Raw genomic sequence first — 21,916 nt, 5'->3', positions numbered from 1 at the left:
AGTTTTCCTCGTATATATAGGTTGTTTTGATTTGTCGACGTTGTTATTAATATTTTTACACCAACAATAAATAAAAGTTATTCTCTTAGCTTGTTTGAATTTTAAACAATTAGATGAAAAAAAGTTTTTAAAAAAAATTATTTCTCTTTCGTTTTTTTACTTTTGTTCTTGTACATCTTAAAAATCTCACATCGTCTCGGAGTCTAAACCAAAGGTAATTTATATATAACACACACTTTTCAAAATCAATGAAACACCTTTTACAAAGGACAAAATTATGAAGGGCATACACTCAAAACATACTAGGGAGTGAGTCAGAAAACTCTCCCTTAGCCTCGACATGGGGACAACTATTCTTATACACATTAAAAGTTTCACATCGTTTAGGAGTCGGAATCCATGGTAGTTTACATATGACACACACATTTTTCAAAATCGACGAGACGTCTTTTATAAATGACAAAAACATAAAGGGCTTATATCCAAAACAACCCAAAACGAACAATAACCTCAAAACGCAATGTAATATAAATATGACATAAGATTGAATGATTGATTAGTAAATAGATGTCAACCAAATTCTAATGATACAATGTGTTCACCAATTGTATAAGTTTCTGTTTACAAGATACTGTTAAATGAATACTTGATTAATTTTTCAACAAGAAAAAAACTTTAAAATGAGCATAGCTTCTGTAAAATAAAAAGTACTACTATTATTTTATTTTATTTGAAGGGGAAAATGCTATTAATTTTTCACCTAAAAGAAAACGAGTAATGCTGGAATGTTTGACACTACTGCTTTTTATTTTTTTTCCTTTGACGCCACCATCACACGTTGTGTCTCTTTCACTTTCTCTCTCTTGTTATGTGAGGTGAGGTGAGGGATCTGTTACAAGGAAAGTGCTGACAACACCTATAGAATCTTCTTTCCAGCTTGGGAAAATTCGTATAGCAAAATTTAATTAACCAAAATTTTCCATTTTGGAAAGTGATTTTTTTTTTCTTTATAGATGTTGATAGCAGCTGTTAAAACATTTTTTTAAATTAATAAAACGGAGAAAATTTTAATGTGTTTTTTCTTTGTTTGAAAAATAGGAACAATGATGTTATCAAAAAGAAAAAAAGGAACAATGTTTCATAAGAAAGATGTGACGGTTGTGAATCTTCTCGGATCCTCCGGCATAGGCCTGCAAATTTACAACGGTTGTGCAGTGCTTTTCTTTCCTTGTACTTTGTATAAAGTTGTGTAAAAATTCATGATATTTGAAGTAGGGAATTTTACATCCAAACTAACACATATAATTATTGTAAATTAATTCTAGAAAAAAAACCAAAACACACAATTAAATTTAGTTGGATTATTATGCAGTATCTGAGTTCAAATATGTCATTTATTCATCTTAAAAATAAATTATATCCATTAAGTTTGTAAAAAAAAAAAAAAAAAATTTAGTTGGATTGTTTTTAAGATTTTGTGAAAACTTCTCAAACTAAATCCAACTATATGTTATATTTATTTTGTACTAATAGTGTAAAATAATTTGACACTATCATCAAATAACAACTTCATATTTTGTTAAATCATCATCACACTGCACTCCACTTTAATGAACACTCGCACTGTATTTAGGTGGTCAAATGGTGTGGCTCGAAGATGGACCAACAATCGTGATAGAAGTGAATGTCGATGAAAAATGTTCTTTTCAAAAGGAGAGAATATTACACTTGAGAGAAGAATATTGGTTATGCAATGTATGATAGAAGTCATACATTTGATGAAGAAAATGAATGTTGAGTAGTATTATATATGGTGAGATCGCCTATATATTTAATGCCTTAATGTTCTCGGTGAAGATGTTATGTTTAATTCAGTCATGTGGATGCACTTATACCACTTTAATGATCTTTTGAGCTTTCACATGACCCAATCATTGCTTTAGATTGAAGATTTGAAAAAGTTTTCATTTGAGAGGGATCATATCACTACCACAATTTTGGCTTTTAATAGCACAATTTTAATAGCGTTTATGGATAAATGCTATGAAAAATGCAAATCATAGACCTGTTATAACGCTTTACATAAAGCGCTAAGAAAAATTTGTTAAAAACTGGGTTAGATAGCGCTTTTGTATAAGCGCTATTATTCTAGTTCACACTAATAGCACTTTTTAGAAAACGCTATTGTTGATGGGGGTATAGATAGCGCTTTTCACAAACGCTATGTTTGTGCTTTATGAAAATTAAAAAAGGCGGATATTTTTTTCATTTTCGCGCACAACTTAAAATACAACACAAAACTCACTCTCTCTCACAAACACTCCAAACAGTACTGCAACTCAAACCTTTGTTCATCAACCCCACCACCCATCAACCCTTTCACCTACTCCTCTCCTCCTCACAAATCACATTCACCAACCATCTTTCTTCGCCTCACAGCCCTTAATCGAACTCATAGTCTCACTCATTCTCGATTGTTCTCTCTGTCGAACACACCACCGCCCACCTTCATCTTTACCCATAACCCGTCTTAACACCATCTCATATTTACCGAGAACCCGTCGAACTCTTCAAACCAATGGAATGAAACCAGAAATCAATTGAGATTTCGATTGTGGTAAGTCTCAATTTCATATTCTTTAATTTTAGATCTCAAATTTGTTTTGATTTTGAATCTTTTGTTTATGGTTTTGATTTCGTTTTTGCTCTTTGGTTTGACCAATACCATAAAAAACCCTACTTGTAGGCATGAGGATTGATAGACCCTTATGGGTCATTCATGAGTCCTTGTGTAAGGTTCACAAGACAAGTAAAGATTAAAAAAAAATAAAAAATCCTTGGAGCCTTGTGGAATTTTGAATGTTATGGTACTATCAACAATGTTCATGTCTGATTCATTACAAAAACATAGTCTCTTTGAATAACAATGTTATGTTATTGTGATTGTTGAATCTGATTCTTCAATTTATAACACAAAAATCAAAGTAAAAATGTAGGTGTGAGTTGTGATGAACGTGTCATTGTGATGTTATAAGAGAAAATTGTGAAATATTAGTGTTTCATTTATGATTGTAATTTAAGTTAAATTACTACTAAGGTACAATATTAAAGAAGGGTATATCTTAGTTTGTTCCATGTTGGTTGTTGCTTGGAGGAGTTATCTAGTTTTGCTTTTACTATTTGAGAAGAATGATTTTGATTTATTTGTACTCTATGAGTAGCTACTTTGGCAGCCAAGCACTTCATGGACATCAACATGTATGTCCTAGTACTATTCTAGCTATTTCATGCTTTTTACTCCTTTCTTGAGTTTTAGAATTCTAAGATATTCATTGCTATTGAGTCAAAATAAAATGCTACTAAAAGGCCAGAATTGTAGACTTATACGTATGACTAATTGTTATAAATATTTTCTTTTTTAAACTAAACACAAAATATATAGTTGTGTCTTTGAAGCATATTGAGGATCCAGTCCAGGAGCATGCAAAAGGGGTTGATCAGAGTATTGGTGAGGTAAGTTGTTCATCTCTATTTTTAGCCTTTTCAGCTGAAGTAGAAAAGCTAGAAGAAGACTTGTAGTGTTATACCTGTTTAAATAGTTTGACTTGCTTGTAAACTCTATTTTGATTGTTTTGTTAGCAATATTCTTCAGAGGAATCATAGACATATAATATAAGAATTCATTATAGTTCATGAATGTCAGAAGTTAATCTACCTTATCCCTACACTGTGATCTAGTTTGTCTACTTTTTGTTAACACAAGCATTGCCACGTTTATAACGATTCACATTAAATTGTACATGTTTTACGCTACGTTGCCACGTTTATTGAACTGGATGGAGAGTGATGGATTTTATACTTAATATGAAGGAAAAAAAATCTTGAGGTTTAAGTCTTTGATTCGTTTAGTTTATGGAAAAAATAGTAATAATAATATTAAAAAAATGGGGGTAAAAACTAAGTTAGTTTGATCCTTTTAAATGAGATGTAAGGTAGGCTTAGTGAGGATAACATGATTTCTGGTATGGGCCACGTGTGTCTTGTGTTTGTGTGTATCCTTCTTAGTTGTGTGGTTGCTTTTATGTACTATTTTTGTATTATAAGTCTATTGGGTTTGTACGTATACTTGTTAAATATCAGAAATATTTCAATAAGAACCATGTATCCTTCTCTGTTTGGGTCTGTTTTGGTGTCCGATTGGCGTTGTTGGCTGCTGGTCCCGAAGTTATGGCAGGCCACTGTTGGTTTTTTCTGCTATGGTTTGTCTGTGCCTCGACGGTTGGTTTTTCTGCTATGGTTTTGGTGTCCAATTGGTGTTGTTGGCTGCTGGTCCAGCAGTTATGGCAGGCCAATGTTGGTTTTTTCTACTATGGTTTGTCTGTGCCTCGGCTTGGATTGGCTTTAAGGTCCATTTAGGCATTTTTTTAGGTGGTTTAGGCGTGTCAGTATGTTGTGTGGCAGCAGCTGCGTGCTGTTGCTGCAACTTCTGTTTTGGCCTCTTTTGTTGTATCGTTGCCTCCCCGTTTAGCACGTCTTGTGTGGGGCTTGTGTTAATATATTATGTTGATTCAAAAAATAAAAATAAAAATAAGAACCGTGTATTTTTTTATGATTGCTCTATGGATTTGTATTCAGGCATGAGTATATGAATATTTGTAGAGTTGTTGCTAATCTCTAGTTTAGCCCTATTTTACTTACAAGACTAATCGATGTCAATGTCGTCACACTAAGCATGAATTTTAAGTTGCTTATTTGGCCTCTATTTAACTCTTTATATGATTCAAAGAAAAAGAAGAAAAGTTTCAGGCCTCTATTCTTTAGAATGTCACTGTACACAATTCAAAGAAGAAGAAAAAAAAAGTTTCTAGCCTCTATATTTGAGATCATGTTAATATCAAACAAAGTCAAGGTTTCTACTCAAACAAAGTGTGTTTTTGTTACTTGTAATAATTTATGGTTGTCTTAATTTCTTTTATCCTTTTCATTTCCAATTGCTAACCTATATTTTGATAACCAAAACTTGAAATTGATTTGTACTTTTTTTTTTTTACCAAACTTTGTTTTTTATTCTAGGAACAAGATTTCCAGCTTTTGGATCCGAGCTCTTCTCAAGCTTCTGAATTTTTCTACTGATTATTTACTGAGCATATTCATAGATTATCCTCACCTCTCATGAATTAGGTTAGTTTACTTCGTCATGATTATTATGGTAGAGATATAAAAGTAGTTAAATTGTTGTGTGGTTATAAGAAGTTAAATTGTTGATTGTGGCTATAAGTACTTATATATTATGGCCTGCTAAAAGTAGTCCTGGTTTTTGCTCAGCTTGGTGTTTGAGTAAGGTACATCACATACTCCTGCATCATCAATTATTGAGTTAGGATATTGAGTAAGATGCATTGTTGAATTCATTTTGTATACCATGTAATCTTACTTTAGCTTCGTTAGAATGCTCGAGGTCAACCAGTTGAGAAAGAAAGCCAAGGTTTTGTCGGTTACCTTGGAGTCATCGTTCGTCGGGAGGTTCCAATTTGTATGGAAAATTAGAGAAAAAAGCTTAGGTTTGTTAGTTATTTTAGGTTTGTCATCGTTCATATATATGTATTGTGCACGAACTTTGCATTTTATGTAAGTGTACATTAGATGTCATTTCTAATCAAATTTATTATGAACACCTTATTGTTTATTTCTATTAATGGATGACTAGTGTCTCTGATAAGTATATATTTTTTGTCTATTTATTATCTTATTATGATGTTTTTAGTTGAGGATGTAATTTAAAAATTAAATAGGGACTTTTATTAGCGCTTTTTTGAAAACGCTAAGAAACATCTGTTTAATAAATGCACAAAAATAAGGCTTTCTTAGCGCTTTTCTGAAAGTGCTATTGAAATAATACTATTTAATAGCGCTTGAAAAGCGCTATTACAGAGTACTAACCTATAATAGCGGGGGCTTTCTTAGCGCTTCACAAGTGCTATTAAACGCCAAAATGAATGCTATTAAAGGGGGTATTTTGTAGTAGTGTATCCAAATGAAAGGATGTGCTCACACTTGAGTGATAGATGATTGTGTGTCAAATGGAGGCTAAAAGTCTCATATTGAATAAATAAAAAATGTTCAACAACACTTAATGTGAAGGACCTATATACATAAAATCTTAAAGTTTTGGGTTGAAACATAGTTTCAATTTAATTGGTTCGGTTGCTCAAAGTACAATGTGAAAATCGCCAAACTCCTCTCATTATCAAACATTAGGAAGGCTATAACAATTATGAAAACAATTTTGAAAAATAAAATGAAGAATAATGTTCAACCAAATAGACAATCTATATTCCACACATGAGAAGCTAGAAAATCTGCACAAGATTTTTCTTCGCAATAGATGTGTGAATATTTAAAACTCATATTCAACGCTAGCTGTAAATAAATCAAGCTCTCACACTTTACGTTTGCAAAACAAATATTCTCACATTTTTTTATAAGTGAACAGTGTGAGAGTCACCATCTAAATCTCACGTAATTCAAAATAACATGTCCAACATAACAATATTATCAAATATATTAACTAAATTTATGTAAAAAAGAGAACACGAAGACCAATATAGGACATAAACCAAAATCATTGTAAAAACATGTACCAACTCGGAAGACCACAAGGATTAAAAAAGAAACCATCACGGATATAAATTATGTTTTGGAATTTTCTTAGGAGAAAGTTTATAGTTAAGTCAATATACATGACTTCAAATCCATTTTTAATAATAAAAAAAAAACCATATAAAAATAGACACAAACTTAGTCCAAAAAATAAGCAAGAATGCATTTATTCTCTTTAAGCTGTCCATGTTTTCAAAGCAACCACTTGTCTTATTTTTTCAAGAGTCAAAAAATATCTATAAGATCACAAGTGGAAATTAAATTAAATATTAAAAAATTAGAGCAGCACATGTTCTCGTTTTGGTCAGAGCCTCCTTCACGAGAGGATTGACGACGTCAAATGGTCAAGCCTCCACACTTGGCTTTTCATTTTTTGAATTGAAAATTATCTTAATGTGTGGGGCATGCAATGAAACTTTTTGATTGGTGGATGAGATCCTTCAAAGTTTAAACCAAGTCAAGCTATCAAAGTATTCAATACAAAACCCTTAAAAAAAATACAAAATGTTATTTTTAAATTTTTGTTTTTGAAAGGAAATTGTTATTTTTAATCATAAATATCAGTGGCGTCAAATATATAGAATAAAAACTCCAAAAAATATATAAGAAAATGATTGCATAAGAGTTCAACTCCATTTTTTATTTTAGGTGAAGTCCAACTCAATTTAGTTATAGAAAAGATTATGTTCATATGATATTTCGTTCGTGAATGTCATCTTTAGATATTTTAGATAGTATGATATAATTGGGATAATAGTACATAAATATGTAATGAGTAGTTGCAATAGTCTTTAATATATTGAATTCTAAAATAATAGTCTTTGATTGTGTACTCTCTTAGTCAAAATAGTTTATGATGCTAAAATAAACATTTAATTCTCACAATAAACCTTTTTTTATATATATAGATTGACATGCCAATAAGTAAGTATATTAAGGACTGATATGACAATATTAACGAAATATTTTTACAATTTTGACTAATGAAAAAAAAAAAAAAAACGAAATCGACTTTTAGTTACCGAACTGTTTTGAACTGAACTGTTTCAGTTCGGTTTCATAATTGTTCAGTTTTTTTTGGTTTGGTTCAGTTCAACAGTTCAGTTCGATTTTTGGGTTTTTTTTCGTCCACCCTGCTTATACCAACTATAAATTGTGTAAATAAAATGTACTACCTCCGTCCCTAATTATAGGGCTCTTTTGAAAAAATAACGGGAATTAAAATAGTGGATATTTGTATTAAATATGTTTGTAATTAGTATTGTTTTTACAATTTTATCTTTTAAGAGAAAGATGGTTTATGTTTTCAACATATTATTTATTGTTGATGGAAGAAAAAGATGTATAATTAATAGGGGCATGTATGTAAAGAAATAATTAATGTAGTTGGAAATAACAAAAGAGTCTTATAAAAAGGAACAAATATTTTTTTCAAAAGGGTTTTATAATTAGGGACGGAGGTACTAATAACTATATTATTTTGAGAGGGACCAACGCTGTAACATTGATAATATTGGTTCGACCAATGTTTGGGGTCAGAATAGTAAATGAAGGTTGTCACTCTGTGTTCACTGCAAGTATTGATACTTGATGAAAATTACAATATTAACTGGAAGCTATAGAGACTTTTAATGGAATATATATGCTTTTGGAATGAATTGATTATATATATGTTATTGGACGACGACGCATGTCAGATAAATCTTGATAATAAATAGAAAATACTAGTTTTATTCATTCATTTTGTCTTATAAAATGATAGTATTGGTGCAGTGGTTCCTTTGTACAATTCATACAATAATATTACAATGTGACAAAGACTATGTAATCACTATAAATGAAAAAAAAAAGGAAGTAATTGGAGAAATATTTCACATTGTACCAACTTAAACTCTGTCAACAGGAGAGAGTGGTGGAACTGAATTATAATATTTAGTTGCTATCTCCTTGGAATTCAGTTCCTTACTCATATCCAAGGTGTTTGGTAGTTTCTTGCTGCTTAAAAGAGAAACAGATATAAAGAAAGCTTGTAAATTAGTGATTGTTGAACTGAATTCAACTGAGTAGAATCCTTCCTTCAATGGCTCCAAATTGAATAAGGCTGTGTCTTGATCAGTTCCTTCCTGAAATTTATAACAAGAATGATGTTAAAGTTGTTTAAAGGAGCTTATGATGTGTCCATAAGCTGTTTTCAGTTTTTTTCAATAAGCCCTTCAGAATAGTTTATGATTACAGATTATAGCTTATATGAAAACAATTTGACTTTATTTTATCTTTTGTAATAGAGATAACTTACACATAAACACTCACATAACAAATGCTTATGCTATGACTAATTAAGTCGGTTATCCAAACATGACTTGACAGAAAAGTAAACTGCAAAAGTATACCTGAACAAAAAGTTGAAATTTCTCAAGGTGAGGTTTTGAAGTCAGGTTCTGGTTAGATAGAACAAGAAGTTTGCAACCAACATCCCAACCTCCACAGTCACATATTCCGCCCAATTTCCATCGATGAATCAACGGAGAAGGCTCTCCTTTGTTCGGCGAAGCATGTAATCCACCTGGAAGTATAACTGTAATACTACTACCAGAAATATCATTTTCTTGTGGTATGCAAAAGCATCTTTTATCGGCAAGAAGACACTTTAAGCATTCCTTCTTCGGCAAGTTAACATCATTTTCACAAGGGATCTCAATAACAGCAGCAGCCAGCTCCTTTCTCTTGACGAATTCTTGCGGTCGTTGATCCGGCTGATCGATTCCAATGCCAAATAGGACATAATCTTTCACCAGACACTGTCCCTTGAAGTTCTCGTCTTTTGATTCAGTGATTTTTGAGCTAGAAATTTTCATATGACCAGCAATATTATAGGCATATCCACAGTTCTTTTCTTTGCTCCAGTGACTCGTCCATCTACCGCTTTTTTTCTTAATTTCATCAAGAAGGTAGAATGTGAAATAGCAGCTTCCATCATCCTTCTCCGGTGAAGCTAAACTATTCATGGTAGCTGCAAGAACCTTTCTTTCACTGTTGATCACAAAATGAAACAATGGCAGTCCATTTTTTATTGTTAGTTGCAAAAGAGCTTTAATTGATGATTCTTTATTTGTTCGAAAGCTCGTTGAATTTGGGCTACCTATCGGTGTCAAACTGCTTTCGGATGAATGGTGTTGTGTGTTTGATGCCTTATTCTTCCATATAGGATCTAATAACCTCATGAAGGTGCTTGATATGTTTCTCTTATGACCATGCACCTTATTATCTTTGCTACAATTATTCAAGCGAGAAGATTCAAATATCAATGGACCAGACTTTGCACTAATCGGCATGGAGCTTTGTTTTGGAATGGTAGGTCCCTCCTTGAAACTTAAACTTCTACCTATCCGATTCAAGCCGAAGCTAAGCTGATTTTGGGATAAGTTATTCCTGTCACTCTCAGTTGATTCTTTCGTATTACCGATAGAACATTGATTTCTTAGCTTCGTGTCTAACATATCCTTTTCAATGAAAGTATCTATATTAGATTGGAAACTAGAAATCTTATTCGAGCAACCAGGTTTGTTTGATCGACCAGAAGAAAAATCGATATCTAGATCACTATCAAAACTGTCTCGTGTTGTTTCTGAAGAAGAAGCAAGATCGGTCACAGAAGGGAGAATTACACTTGAATGTATAGTTTCAGAACATGCATTTTCAGTGTATGCCTCCTCAGGAAGTGAAATATATGATGAGCCACTCAGGCTTGATTCTGAAAAAATTTCATCAGATGAGGCTATTGATTGAGAAAGCGGAAAATAGTCTTCGAAATTCGACTGTAGAAATTTCCGTGGACGAAGCAAAACAATGTCTCTTGGAATACTATGAGAATTTTTTTGATCAACATCAGTACCTGAGTCCTTCCACTGATCCATCCTTAACTTGGTTTCATTGCTTCTGGAACTCACTTTCTTCTCGGAACCAACTGACACACCTTTATCTTTTCGTTCTAACGGTGGAAGTCGATTTTCAAAACCGGAATGAAGACTTCTTTCTTTTTTCTTAAGGCTATGATGTTGCAAACCCTGCATGCTTATAGCTTCATCCACATAGTCGCGCCTTTTTTCTTTTTGAAGTGATTTATCTAACTGAATTTTTCCAATGGACTCAAATTCCCTTGATTTCATTCTGTGCTCTCTTTCAATGATCTTTTTACCAGAATTTCGACATTGTTTAACATTCTGCGAAGAACACAAACCTTTTTTATCATCAAGCTTTTTATGCCTTCTAGAAGTGGAGGATGACGTGGTAGCCATCCTTGACGATGATGACGATTCTTCGATGCTATTGAATGATTGCTTGTTCTTCCATTTTTCAAGTTGCGACCAATCAAGAACACCGAAATTTAAAGCCTTCTCTTGGATGTTTTTTCTACCTCTATCAGATCGTTTGAGATAGCCTGGCAAATTAGACATGTGCTTGACAAGCTCCTCATGTTGCGTTGTTGAACTTTCGTTCACACTCTCGCGCTTCAGAATCTCTCCTAATGTATCAATTTGTGGTTTTTGACAATGATCAACAACAAATTCTGTTTTCAACTTATGTCGATTCCTTGACTGCATAGCTGCCTTTGCGCCGATTTTCTGTTTTGCTTTATCTTTCTGAGGTCTCAAGTCTATATCAGACCACATCTCATCAGAGGGTTTCTTCAACAGCTCATATATATTCAGATTTTGCTTCACATAACCTCACACGACAAAGGAATTTCTTCCTTGATCTACCAATTATGTGTATCTGGAAATGTTGACATTTAAATAAGTTAAGCAAGTTGTTAAAAACGTATCAAAAACTATGGTGCCAAAGTAAATGTTACAATTCCAAATTATAAGGTTTTTGCAAAAGAAACTTTGATGGCAATTCAACAAAGTATATACATAAGCATAATTACATGTCTGATTGAGCTCAAATGGTTAATAAGCTCTAGTTAAGGACGAAACAATTATTGACCAAACTTTACTTACATATTGGCTAATCTTCCGATTACTAGGGTCCTTTCCCTAGGAACCGAAGGATTCAGACCGAAAAAAGAATAGCATGCCTCTCATATTGCATTTACTATTAATAATATAAGAAAATGGGACTTCCAAATGTGATACTAATTCATATTTTATCATGACAAAAAACCTCTACTCAAAATATAAACTCAAGCAGAAAAACACAGAAGTTGCATCCCTGAGATGATTAATGTGTAAAATGATGAGATTAGTAACATTAAGCACAAGTAAACAGGTGGTAATTAACAAAAGCCATATATGACATCACAAAACTTATGCAACCACCGAATTAAACAAAAATACAAAATTGAAGAGAAGCATACCTACAAGCAATGATAAAAAAAAAAACTTTGCTTTCAAGCCAAGATTCATTTTATCTTAAAAAATACAAAATACCCCGAATAGAAAACACTGAGAAAATGAAGAATCAGAGAATTTACCAAATTACCGCAGGAAGAAAAATATAATTTCTTTGAAAACTCGGTATCTGGCTCAATAACCGACTAATCCTGAAGCGGTCCAAATCAGCTAGAAAGCAAAATATGAAGACAAAAATGGTTGGAAAATGGTTTGGAAGATCCCAAGGAAGATCCAAAAGGTGAGAAAAAAGAATGAAGAAAGTTAAGGTTGGAAGCAAAGTAAAGACTAAAGAGGAAGTGGAAATTATCAATGGTGGTAGCACTGTGTGTGGTGATGAATCATAATTCTTCCCACGTTATTGTTCATCATCATAATCTATACTTTGTTATTCGTATTGGTATGTAATAATGTTGTTAATATAATTAAAAATACATGTATGTGTGTATAGTTTAATTGTGGAATAAACAAAAAGGGAGTGAAAGAGAATCATGGTTTCTGTATTTGTTACGTTACAACCTGTGCGTGTGTCTGGTTTTGGCGGGGGGAGGGGTCTACCATTTGGTTTGGGTCCCATTAGGAGCTTTGTTTTGCTTTCACGAATGTATATGTTTGAGGATTGGGTCCCACTTAATTCCAACTAATTTTCTTTATGGATTATAATAGCAAAGTAGTGTATAATATTTTTTTTTTTTTGCAAAAAGCAATATTATTAAGAATATATTTGGTATCACGATGGATCTGTCAGAGTCATGATGATATGTCGTGTGATTTACTGTGATTTTTTAGAAGTGATATAGTGTAACTTCTGAAATATCACGGTGGATTATCGTGGTTCTGTTACATTCATCGTGATACAAAACATATGATAAATAGTTAAATCAATAGAAAAAATAGAAATAGATGCAATATAAGGAAGAGTTCATTTTTTTTTGTTTTCCTTTGGTTCAGTTCAGCAATTCGGTTCAATTTTTTGGTTTTCTTACCCGCCACTAAGGATAGCATATCACATTGTCTTGGTTCTCTTTGAGAATGAACAATCGACAAGAACCACCATTCATAAGGATCGACAAGGAAACATTAGATGGTAGGTACACAATTCTAGCAAAGGAGATACAATGTTGAGAAAAACCTATGCCTGCCAAAACTGCTCTAAGGTTTTCATAGGTTTTTTTTTTCCCAATCTAGTTCCAAGCTCAAAAACAATTTTTCCCAATCTTTCTCGTGTAATGAAGATCTTCAAAAAGCTTATTTTTGTTTCTCAAATGTCTATGGTTAGATCAGATTAGGTTTTCATAATGCTTGGAAATATTTCATTTTCGTTTATTGTTTTTCAGGAAAGAATTTAATTTATATACATTTTTTATTTTTTTATTTTTTTTGAGAAATTTATATATATTTTTAGTGTACAAAAGTTTTACATATACATGATTTAATGAAGTTTTACCACGTTATTTAATGAGTTTAAAATACAAAACTTCTCATACCTCATCAATTGATATAGCGATACATCATTATATGCATGTGTAATACTACATTTACAATGTATATAAATTAAACTATTTTAGATTGTCTTCATTTTATTTCATACGGAAAATTTCATGATCACTCGCTGGTTCATTATCCTCATATTTGTCCATGACGTTAGAAATCAAAAGTAACCCATATAATTCCAAAAATAAAAATTGGCCATATAGCCTGCACGGGCATCAATCATCAAAATCAAAATGCAAAATAAAAGTAGGTAGTATTTGAGCCCTATATATAATGGAAAGTTTCTTTTGATGATTATATTGAAAATAGATAATTACCTAAAAAAAGAAGATAATTACTTATTAATTTAGAAGATAGAATTAATCCAGTTCCCCTTTGCAATAACGCTCTTCCCTCGTAAATGATAGATTTTTTACGTTCATTAAAATAACAAAAGAAGACATATAAATATGCAAGCAATTCCTTTAAAAAAATATATATGCAACTATGCAAGCAATTGACCAAAATAAAGTGCCATTATAATTTGTGTATGCATCGTTTAGTTTTTATTTTTTTTAACAATAAAATTGGAATAGTGTTGGTAACACTTGCATTTGATCTCCTAAAAAATACGTACGGACAAAATAACATAAGAAGATTAACACATGGCAAATTTCTTTAAAAATAAAAATATATGACAAACTTTTATGACATTAAACAATTTTTGGTCTTAAATAATTTTTTATGGACAAAATGCTATTTTAGACAAAATTGTGTTGCGGTGTGAAGGACAAAATTTTTAATTTTTGTCATACACTTTACCTCTAATTTGTCTTGTCTTTAAAACACTTTTACAAATCAAACATTATACAATTTAAGCTATCATGTCTTTCATTTTAACCTACTTTTCTCAATACTCACTCTTTCATGGAGTGAAATATGTTAACTATGAAAATATAAGAAGGTTTAGACACTTGATTGTGCCACAAGTCATCAACTAGATATGTAACCATTTAACTATTATTGTGTTACTCAGTTATGCAGTTTAGGTAGTTATACTTCTAGATCAATAACCGGAGTGACAATTGTATAAAGATATAGAATCTATATATATGGATCCTATATATCTAATTTGTAAACTTAGATTGGTGAATAATAAAGTTTTTATTCATGAGCTTCTTTTTTCATATAAATTATTTTTGTTGTAAGCCTTTCTTTTTCATTCAGAGTTTGAGTATAGATCCTATCATTTTATGTGAAATCTATTTTTAAAGTAGTGTGACTTGCATACATTTCACTCGATAAGATAATGAAAGTTAAAAATAATGATCTTCTGTACCGTCAAAGTAAGAAGAGAAAATTGATTCATATCAAGGGAATGTTTAAGATGATAATCATGAATTGAATACGAAAATCGTTACAAGGAAGTTTTTACAGCTCCCTTCGTATTAGTTTGATGATTAACAACAAAAATATCATCAAATTATTTATTTATTTGATTTGATTTTAAAGTACTCATGGCGATGAATAAAATTATACATCATGACAATACCCAAAAATCATAATTATACATCATTAGCTCTTCTCTCGCGAAACTTCCTTCACATGGGGGAGGGGTGTACGAGTAAATTTTGTGTGTATGTAATAATAGCATGGAAGTGGGATAAAAAATTAGTAAAGTGTGCTTAATATTAAGGGTTGTGGAACAACACGGGAGGAACTTTAGAGAGGAAAAGAGCACAAATAAGATATTTCAATAGAAGGAAAACATAAAATTATATTTTTCCGTCATTATATTATTTAGGATCACATTAAATAAAAAAGTATTTAAGTTTAAATATGAAAAAAATATTTTCTACCCTCCTAATCCTTCCATTTTGGTAGGGAAGAATTTTGCTTCTCTCCTTTCCTCTCTCTTTTCGTGATAACATAATTGAACTAAACAATTTAAATTTAAATATGTTCGACCGTCACAAAAGAAATATTTATTGTTTAGATATTTGAAAACAGATAAACAAAAGTGAAGAACTAACAAATTCACTCTGTGCGGGAGGGAGGAAAAGGAGGCGAGTGAGAAGAATAGGCGAATGAAGAAGAGAAAAATAGAGGAGAGGAGAAAATATAGAGATGTTTATAACTATGGAAATTTTTTTTTTTAAGAAACTAGTGGAAAGATAGACACTAACATTTTTTATAAATAATTTAAAATAAATTTTTGTCTACATGTTTTTATTGCACTTAATTGTATATAGAAAGAGAATAATATTTTTTTATAAATAATATTAAAAGAAATTTTTTTTAGTGTCAAAAATTGTTCATATTGTTGTGAATTATTCTCTAATGTTGTAGGTTGTTCATATTTGAATAGGATTTAACTAATTTTTTAATTGATAATTTAAATAATATTATAAAAATAATGATAAAATAATTTAAATGAAGAGATAAAATTGAAAAGGAAATATACACCAAAAAGGACAACAAAACTTCAACAATGATCCTTCAAAAAAAATAACTTTAATAACGACACAATTCTGTATGGTTCAGATTTTTGGCATTTTGGTGATTTTTAAAAAGAAGTTAAACTAGTTAATCGAAATTAACATTGAGAAGAATCAAATCTGATACCATAAGAAGAACGTACTTCAATGTCCCAAGCAAACATCACGAAACCAATTCAAGTGGATTATGACTATTGTTCATATTTAGATAGATTTAAAATTATATAATCTTTTTTTGGATTTGAATTATATAAAATTGAAAAGACAAAAGGCGTGCAAGAAGCGCGGGCGGTTGAAAAAAATAATCTTTGAAAGTAAAACCCACTAAAAAATTGCTAAGCCCAAATATAAAAAAAAAAAGAGACGTTTTAGGCCCAACACAATAAAGGCTGAAAATGCCAAATAATTTGAGCAAAATCCACAACAATTTTTTTATAGATTGTACTTTTAAGATGAGCAACATCTTTTTGTGATTGTTTTGGCACGTCTTGTGTTTCAACAATTATAGTGTTTTTAGTAATATATTTCATTTTTGTTTGTTAAAAAAAAAAGATGAAAGTTATATATACTACACATACAAACAACGGAAACAACAGAAAAACTCAAAAACTCAATTAGGAGGTTAATCCACCAATGATTAAAATCAAAATTCAAAAATGGGTTTTTTGTTTTTGGCCACTAGAAAGATAACAATTGGCTTAAATGCTTTTTTGGTCCCTTAACTATTTAATAGGTATCGCTTTGGTCCCTTAACTAAAAAAAAGATTGTTTGAGGATTTTAAGTTTTTTTTTAGACTCGTTTTGGTCCCTTCTGTTAGGTTTTCGTTAGTTTTAATAAAAAACGTTAAGTGTGGACACGTGTCACATTGTCATTGGTTCTAAGATTTTTTTTTTTTACAAAAAAAAAAAATTTATAAAAAAAAATTATTATTTTTTAAATATATATATTTTATTTTTTGTAAAAAGTTCTCAGAACCAATGACAAGGTGACACGTGTTAACTCTGGGACACGTGTGACTTTGTCATTGGCTTTGAGTTTTTTTTTAAAAAATAATAAATTTTTTTGTAAAAAAAAAAAAAAAAACTCAGAGCCAATGACAAGGTGACACGTGTTCAGGAGTTAACTTTTTTTAAAACCCTAACGGAAACCTAACAGAAAGGACCAAAACGAGACTTAAAAAAAACTTAAAATCCTCAAACAATCTTTTTTTTAGTTAAGGGACCAAAATAGCATTTAAGCCATAACAATTTTATTTTTTCAAGCAAATGAGCGGCAAACTCCTTCTTTTGTCGGAAACAACGACAATTTCTTTCCTTTCAGATTACAAAGACAGAAGCATGATATATAGTCTGAAAATGATTAGAGTTTTGTTGGAAAACCACCGAATCCACCAAAAGTAACCGTGATAAAATACCTTTAAAGATTTATTGAATGAATACACATCTATTGCCTAACGAAGAACCAAACGGTGAGCAAATGACCAATTTGTATAAAAATATATAATGATAAAATAGAAATGATATTTGTACAACCATTTTTTGACAACTTTTGTGACAATATTTTCTCTCATATTCACATTATGTTTTTACTTTTAGGAATGCTATATAGTGCGATAAAACAAAGTACGAGTGGCACACGATACATGGGAAGGGTGGTTTTATATTTGGCTTAATTGCACTTTTGGACCACTATCTTTTCAAAAGTTGCGGTTATGGACCCCTAACTAATTTAAATACAAAACAGCCCCCTATGTTTTGATTCTTTGGTAGTTTTGAACCCCCAAGGCAAAAAAAGTGTCAAATTTTTTTTTTTTTTTTTGCCTTGGGGGTCCAAAACTGCCAAATAATCAAAACATATGGGGTTGTTTTGTATTTAAATTAGTTAGGGGTCCATAACCGCAACTTTTGAAAAGATAGGGGTCCAAAAGTGCAATTAAGCCTTTATATTTTTAAGATAACAAAAGTCAAAACAAATTTTAATCTAAAGTCTATCCTACGGTTTACGTCAATTCGTGTTTTTCGTGGGTTAAGCTATCGCACTAACAAGCTCTTCCCTTTTACTTTATCACTCTATTGCTTTGATTTTGTGTCAAATACCCTTTTTTTTTTTAAAATTATAGTTGTTCAAAAAATTATTGATTGTTTAAATAACACAACTCATGATAAAAAAAATATATGAGTAGGGGCAACTTGCAAGGTAGTAGTCATTGTACTTCCAAGATTATTTATGGTACACATTATGTTGAATTTGGAGTACAAGTGACACTCATTCATAGTGGGTAGTACAAAATAAATAAATTTTCATTGGCCAAGAAACTTATCCAATGTCCAGTACTAAAGTGTAGTACAATTATAAGCAAGACTATATTATAAATAAAAGCAATGCATTGTTTCAGCAACAACTTATCTATGGAGTTGAATAGAAAATATCTTTAGGACTATGGTTTGGACAAGTTACAAGCAAGAGTTGGCTATGGCTTGTAACATGAGATGCACCACATTATCACTTGTCCAAACTATAGTCTTAAAGGAATGATCTCTTCAATAATTTTATCTATTTAGGAGGGACTATATCTTTAAGACTATTTAGCAACAAATCTATAGAGTTGGAGGGATTATATCTTTAGGACTATTGTTTGGACAAAACGCTAGAGCTGGTTATGGCTTGTAACATGTGGTGTACCATTGTCACTTGTCCAAACTATAGTTTTAAAGGAATGATATCTTCAATAGTTTTATTTATATTGAGACTCGATTACCAAACTCAAGTGACTAATTCAGGTAAGTTGGTTTGTTTTTTAATCTTGATAATGATATTTTTCTGATGTTGTTTTTTGTTTTTTAGGGCAGCTTAGTGTGATATAGGAGTAACCTTTTTCAACCTTGAAATTGAATATTGATATGACAAATTGATATTTAAAATGAACGAGATTTCAAAAAACTTACCTAAAAATTTAAAATACTCTCAGAATTGTGATTTTAAAGGATTCATGATTTTGTAATTTTTGGGGTTATTTTCAAATTTTGTTGATTTTAGTGGGTTAAAACTACTCGCTGATTGCAGTTTCAAATATTAAAGTATGTAGGAGTTGGTTGAAAATATTGGAAGAAAATCCCACAATGTCTTGGGTTCACTTCCACCCACCCGCACCATTTTTTATAAGGAATTAAAATTGACCAAAACTATCCTAAAAAAAGACTAAAACTAAAATTATGAAGAAACAATGCAAATTCTATGAATTGGACACAAGTTCTGCACGTATATACACATTTGATAATTCATGATTTTTTTCTTTTTTAAAAACTAAATTAACATTAGCATCGGAGAAAATCAAACCCGAAACCTTAAGCAAGAATACACACCCAAGTTCTAAGTCAATACCATCAGACTAAACCAAATGAATTCATAATTCATGAAAGTTGATACTAACTAAATAGTGATAATTATGTTGGACCACTACAATGTATAAAGAACTATTTCATAATTTTTATATTTCAGAAAATATCAATTGAAAAGAAAAAAATATCATTTTATTATTTATAAAAATCATAATAATTTTTTTTTGTATTTTATAATAAAATAATAACCAATAATTTTGATAACTAAAATTTAATTATCATAATTGTAAATGATAAATTCTTTTTTAAAAAATATAAATCATTTGATTATTAATTTCAAAATCATAAAGAGTGGACACCCTCATATATTAAACTAAAAGAAAAATCACTTTATAAATTGTTTGAATAATTCCCTAAAAAAATTAAAAAAAATTGATTGAATAATTGAGATAAAAATATTTTTTCGTTATAATACAGATAGGAAGGAGTAACATATTTTTTCGTTATAATACAGACAGTTGCTAGTCCGAAAAATTTAGGGGGTTTGGGCATTCATTCAGCTAGAGAAACTAACACTTGTCTCCTAGGGAAGCTTGTTTGGAACATGGTACAAAAAACTGACAAATTATGGGTGAATCTTCTTTCTAGTAATTATTCCAGTGGCCATAATTTCCTTCACACGGCAACAACCCATCGCAACAACTCCCCATCCTGGTCTTCCATTATCCTAGCAAAAAATGTTTTAAAAAGCGGTTACACATGGAGAGCAGGTTCATGTAACTCTTCCTTTTGGCACACCAACTGGAGTTCTCTTGGTAAGCTCGCTACTCAGGTTCCCTTTGTGGATATTCATGATCTTCATCTAACAATAAAAGATGTTTTCACCATTGCTGGTCAACGGTCTCAAGCGCTCCACACCATCCTCCCAACAGATATAGTTGAAGTCATCAACACTTGTCTCACTTTTAACGCTTCCATATATGATGCTTATATTTGGCCTCATAATAACAGTGGTGTTTACTCTACGAAGAGTGGATACAATTGGATGTTATCACAAACAGAAAATGAGAACTATAACAACACAACTTGGGCTTGGATTTGGAGATTAAAAGTTCTGGAAAAATACAAGTTTTTTGTCTGGCTTGCTTGTCATAACGTTGTCCATACTTTGACTTTGCTCAACCGCAGGAACATGACCAATTCAGCCATCTGCAACAGGTGCAGTGACCACGAAGAGTCCTTTCTCCATTGTGTTAGGGACTGCAGATTTTCCACTATTATTTGGCATAAAATTGGCTTCACTAGTCCGTCATTCTTCTCGTCCTCTTCTGTTCTTGATTGGTTAAAAGAGGGAGTTAGCTGCCACCGATCCACTATCTTTCTTGCGGGGTTATGGTGGACTTGGAGGCACCGCAATCTTATGTGCCTTAATAATGAAACTTGGTCAGTTTATTGACTCGGTTCCACCATTAACAGAACAGCAGAAATCATTCGTCGCTGCCTGCATAATGACGCTAGCACTTCTCCACCAACAAGGTTGGTCCGTTGGAACAATGACAACCATGTCTGCACCATTCTCAATGTTGATGGGAGTTGTATTGGAGACCCAATTCGCACAGGTTTTGGAGGTGTTATCCGAAGCTATTCAGGAAGCTATGTCACTGGATTTTCAGGATTCATAAATAGTCCCAACGACATCCTTTTTGCAGAACTGACAGCGATTTATCAGGGGTTACAATTGGCAGTAAATTTAGATTTTGAGGAATTGGTATGTTATTCTGACTCTATGCTTGCGGTTAATCTCATAAAGGGAGACACTTCCTTCTATCATGTTTATGCGGTGCTCATTCAAAATATTAAGGACCTGCTGAATTCAAGAAATTACTCTATTCATCACTCGCTCAGAGAGGGTAATCATTGTGCGGACTTTATGGCGAAGCTAGGAGCTACAACAGATGTTGATTTAACTGTCTACTCCTCTCCTTCTGAAGACCTGCTGTCGCTGCTTTTGACAGATGAGATGGAAACTTTGTTCCTTAGGAACTAGTTGTTTCTGTTCTTTTCCTGTTTTCCCTTCTCTTTTTGTTTCTTTTTTTAGCATTGTAACAAAAAAAAACATATTATACTAACAATAACATGGACTAATACCTCAAATTCCTCCTTGAATTTTAAAAAATCGGCCAAATTCGTCCCTAAATTTTACAGTCGTCCATCAAAATGGTCCCTCCGTCCAAAAGCTCCGTTAATGGCGATGACGTGTCCTCTTGCATGCTGTGTTGTCCTGTACACGTGTCAACAAGGCAAACACTTGTACAAGGACTAAATTGATGGAAATTGTAAAAATTCGAGATTTAACTTTTCAGTGTAATTTTCTCGTGTTTCCAATTATACCCCTCTAAAATATGGATCGATTTGAGACTTACTTGCATAATTTGATGACTAATTTGATGGATTTTGTTATAATTTAAGGGCTGATATGATTGATTTTATTTGCAGAGAATGAGTACAAGGAGATATGGCATGACAGGACCAGTGATTTCAAATGACATGCATAAA

General features: G+C 31.6%; 1 protein-coding gene and 2 long non-coding RNA genes across 4 annotated transcripts; 2 read left to right on the top strand and 1 right to left on the bottom strand.

Moving 5' to 3' along the window:
• Positions 1 to 2,252: 2,252 nt before the first annotated feature.
• Positions 2,253 to 5,696, top strand: LOC112416273 (uncharacterized). The gene is made up of 3 exons (XR_003006581.2): positions 2,253 to 2,617; positions 3,443 to 3,513; positions 5,074 to 5,696. It is a non-coding gene; the product is annotated as an uncharacterized lncRNA (long non-coding RNA).
• Positions 5,697 to 8,371: 2,675 nt separating this feature from the next.
• LOC25498645 (uncharacterized) lies at positions 8,372 to 12,535 on the bottom strand. 2 transcript variants are annotated; one of them, XM_013593577.3, is made up of 3 exons: positions 12,134 to 12,535; positions 9,051 to 11,433; positions 8,372 to 8,783 (listed from the first exon to the last, which is right to left on the bottom strand). In XM_013593577.3, the coding sequence occupies exons 2-3, from the start codon at positions 11,328 to 11,330 to the stop codon at positions 8,547 to 8,549; spliced, it is 2,517 nt and encodes an 838-aa protein (XP_013449031.1). In that variant the 5' UTR covers positions 11,331 to 11,433; positions 12,134 to 12,535; the 3' UTR covers positions 8,372 to 8,546. The 2 variants fall into 2 exon arrangements, with proteins under 2 accessions (XP_013449031.1, XP_024627152.1); XM_024771384.2 differs by lacking the exon at positions 12,134 to 12,535 and adding an exon at positions 11,661 to 11,958.
• Positions 12,536 to 18,645: 6,110 nt separating this feature from the next.
• LOC120576855 (uncharacterized) lies at positions 18,646 to 21,916 on the top strand. Its single transcript, XR_005642925.1, has 2 exons — positions 18,646 to 18,802; positions 21,857 to 21,916. It is a non-coding gene; the product is annotated as an uncharacterized lncRNA (long non-coding RNA).

Source organism: Medicago truncatula, chromosome 7 (assembly GCF_003473485.1).
Source record: "Medicago truncatula cultivar Jemalong A17 chromosome 7, MtrunA17r5.0-ANR, whole genome shotgun sequence".
NCBI lineage: Eukaryota > Viridiplantae > Streptophyta > Magnoliopsida > Fabales > Fabaceae > Medicago > Medicago truncatula.
This window is presented reverse-complemented; position numbering and strand designations above follow the sequence as displayed.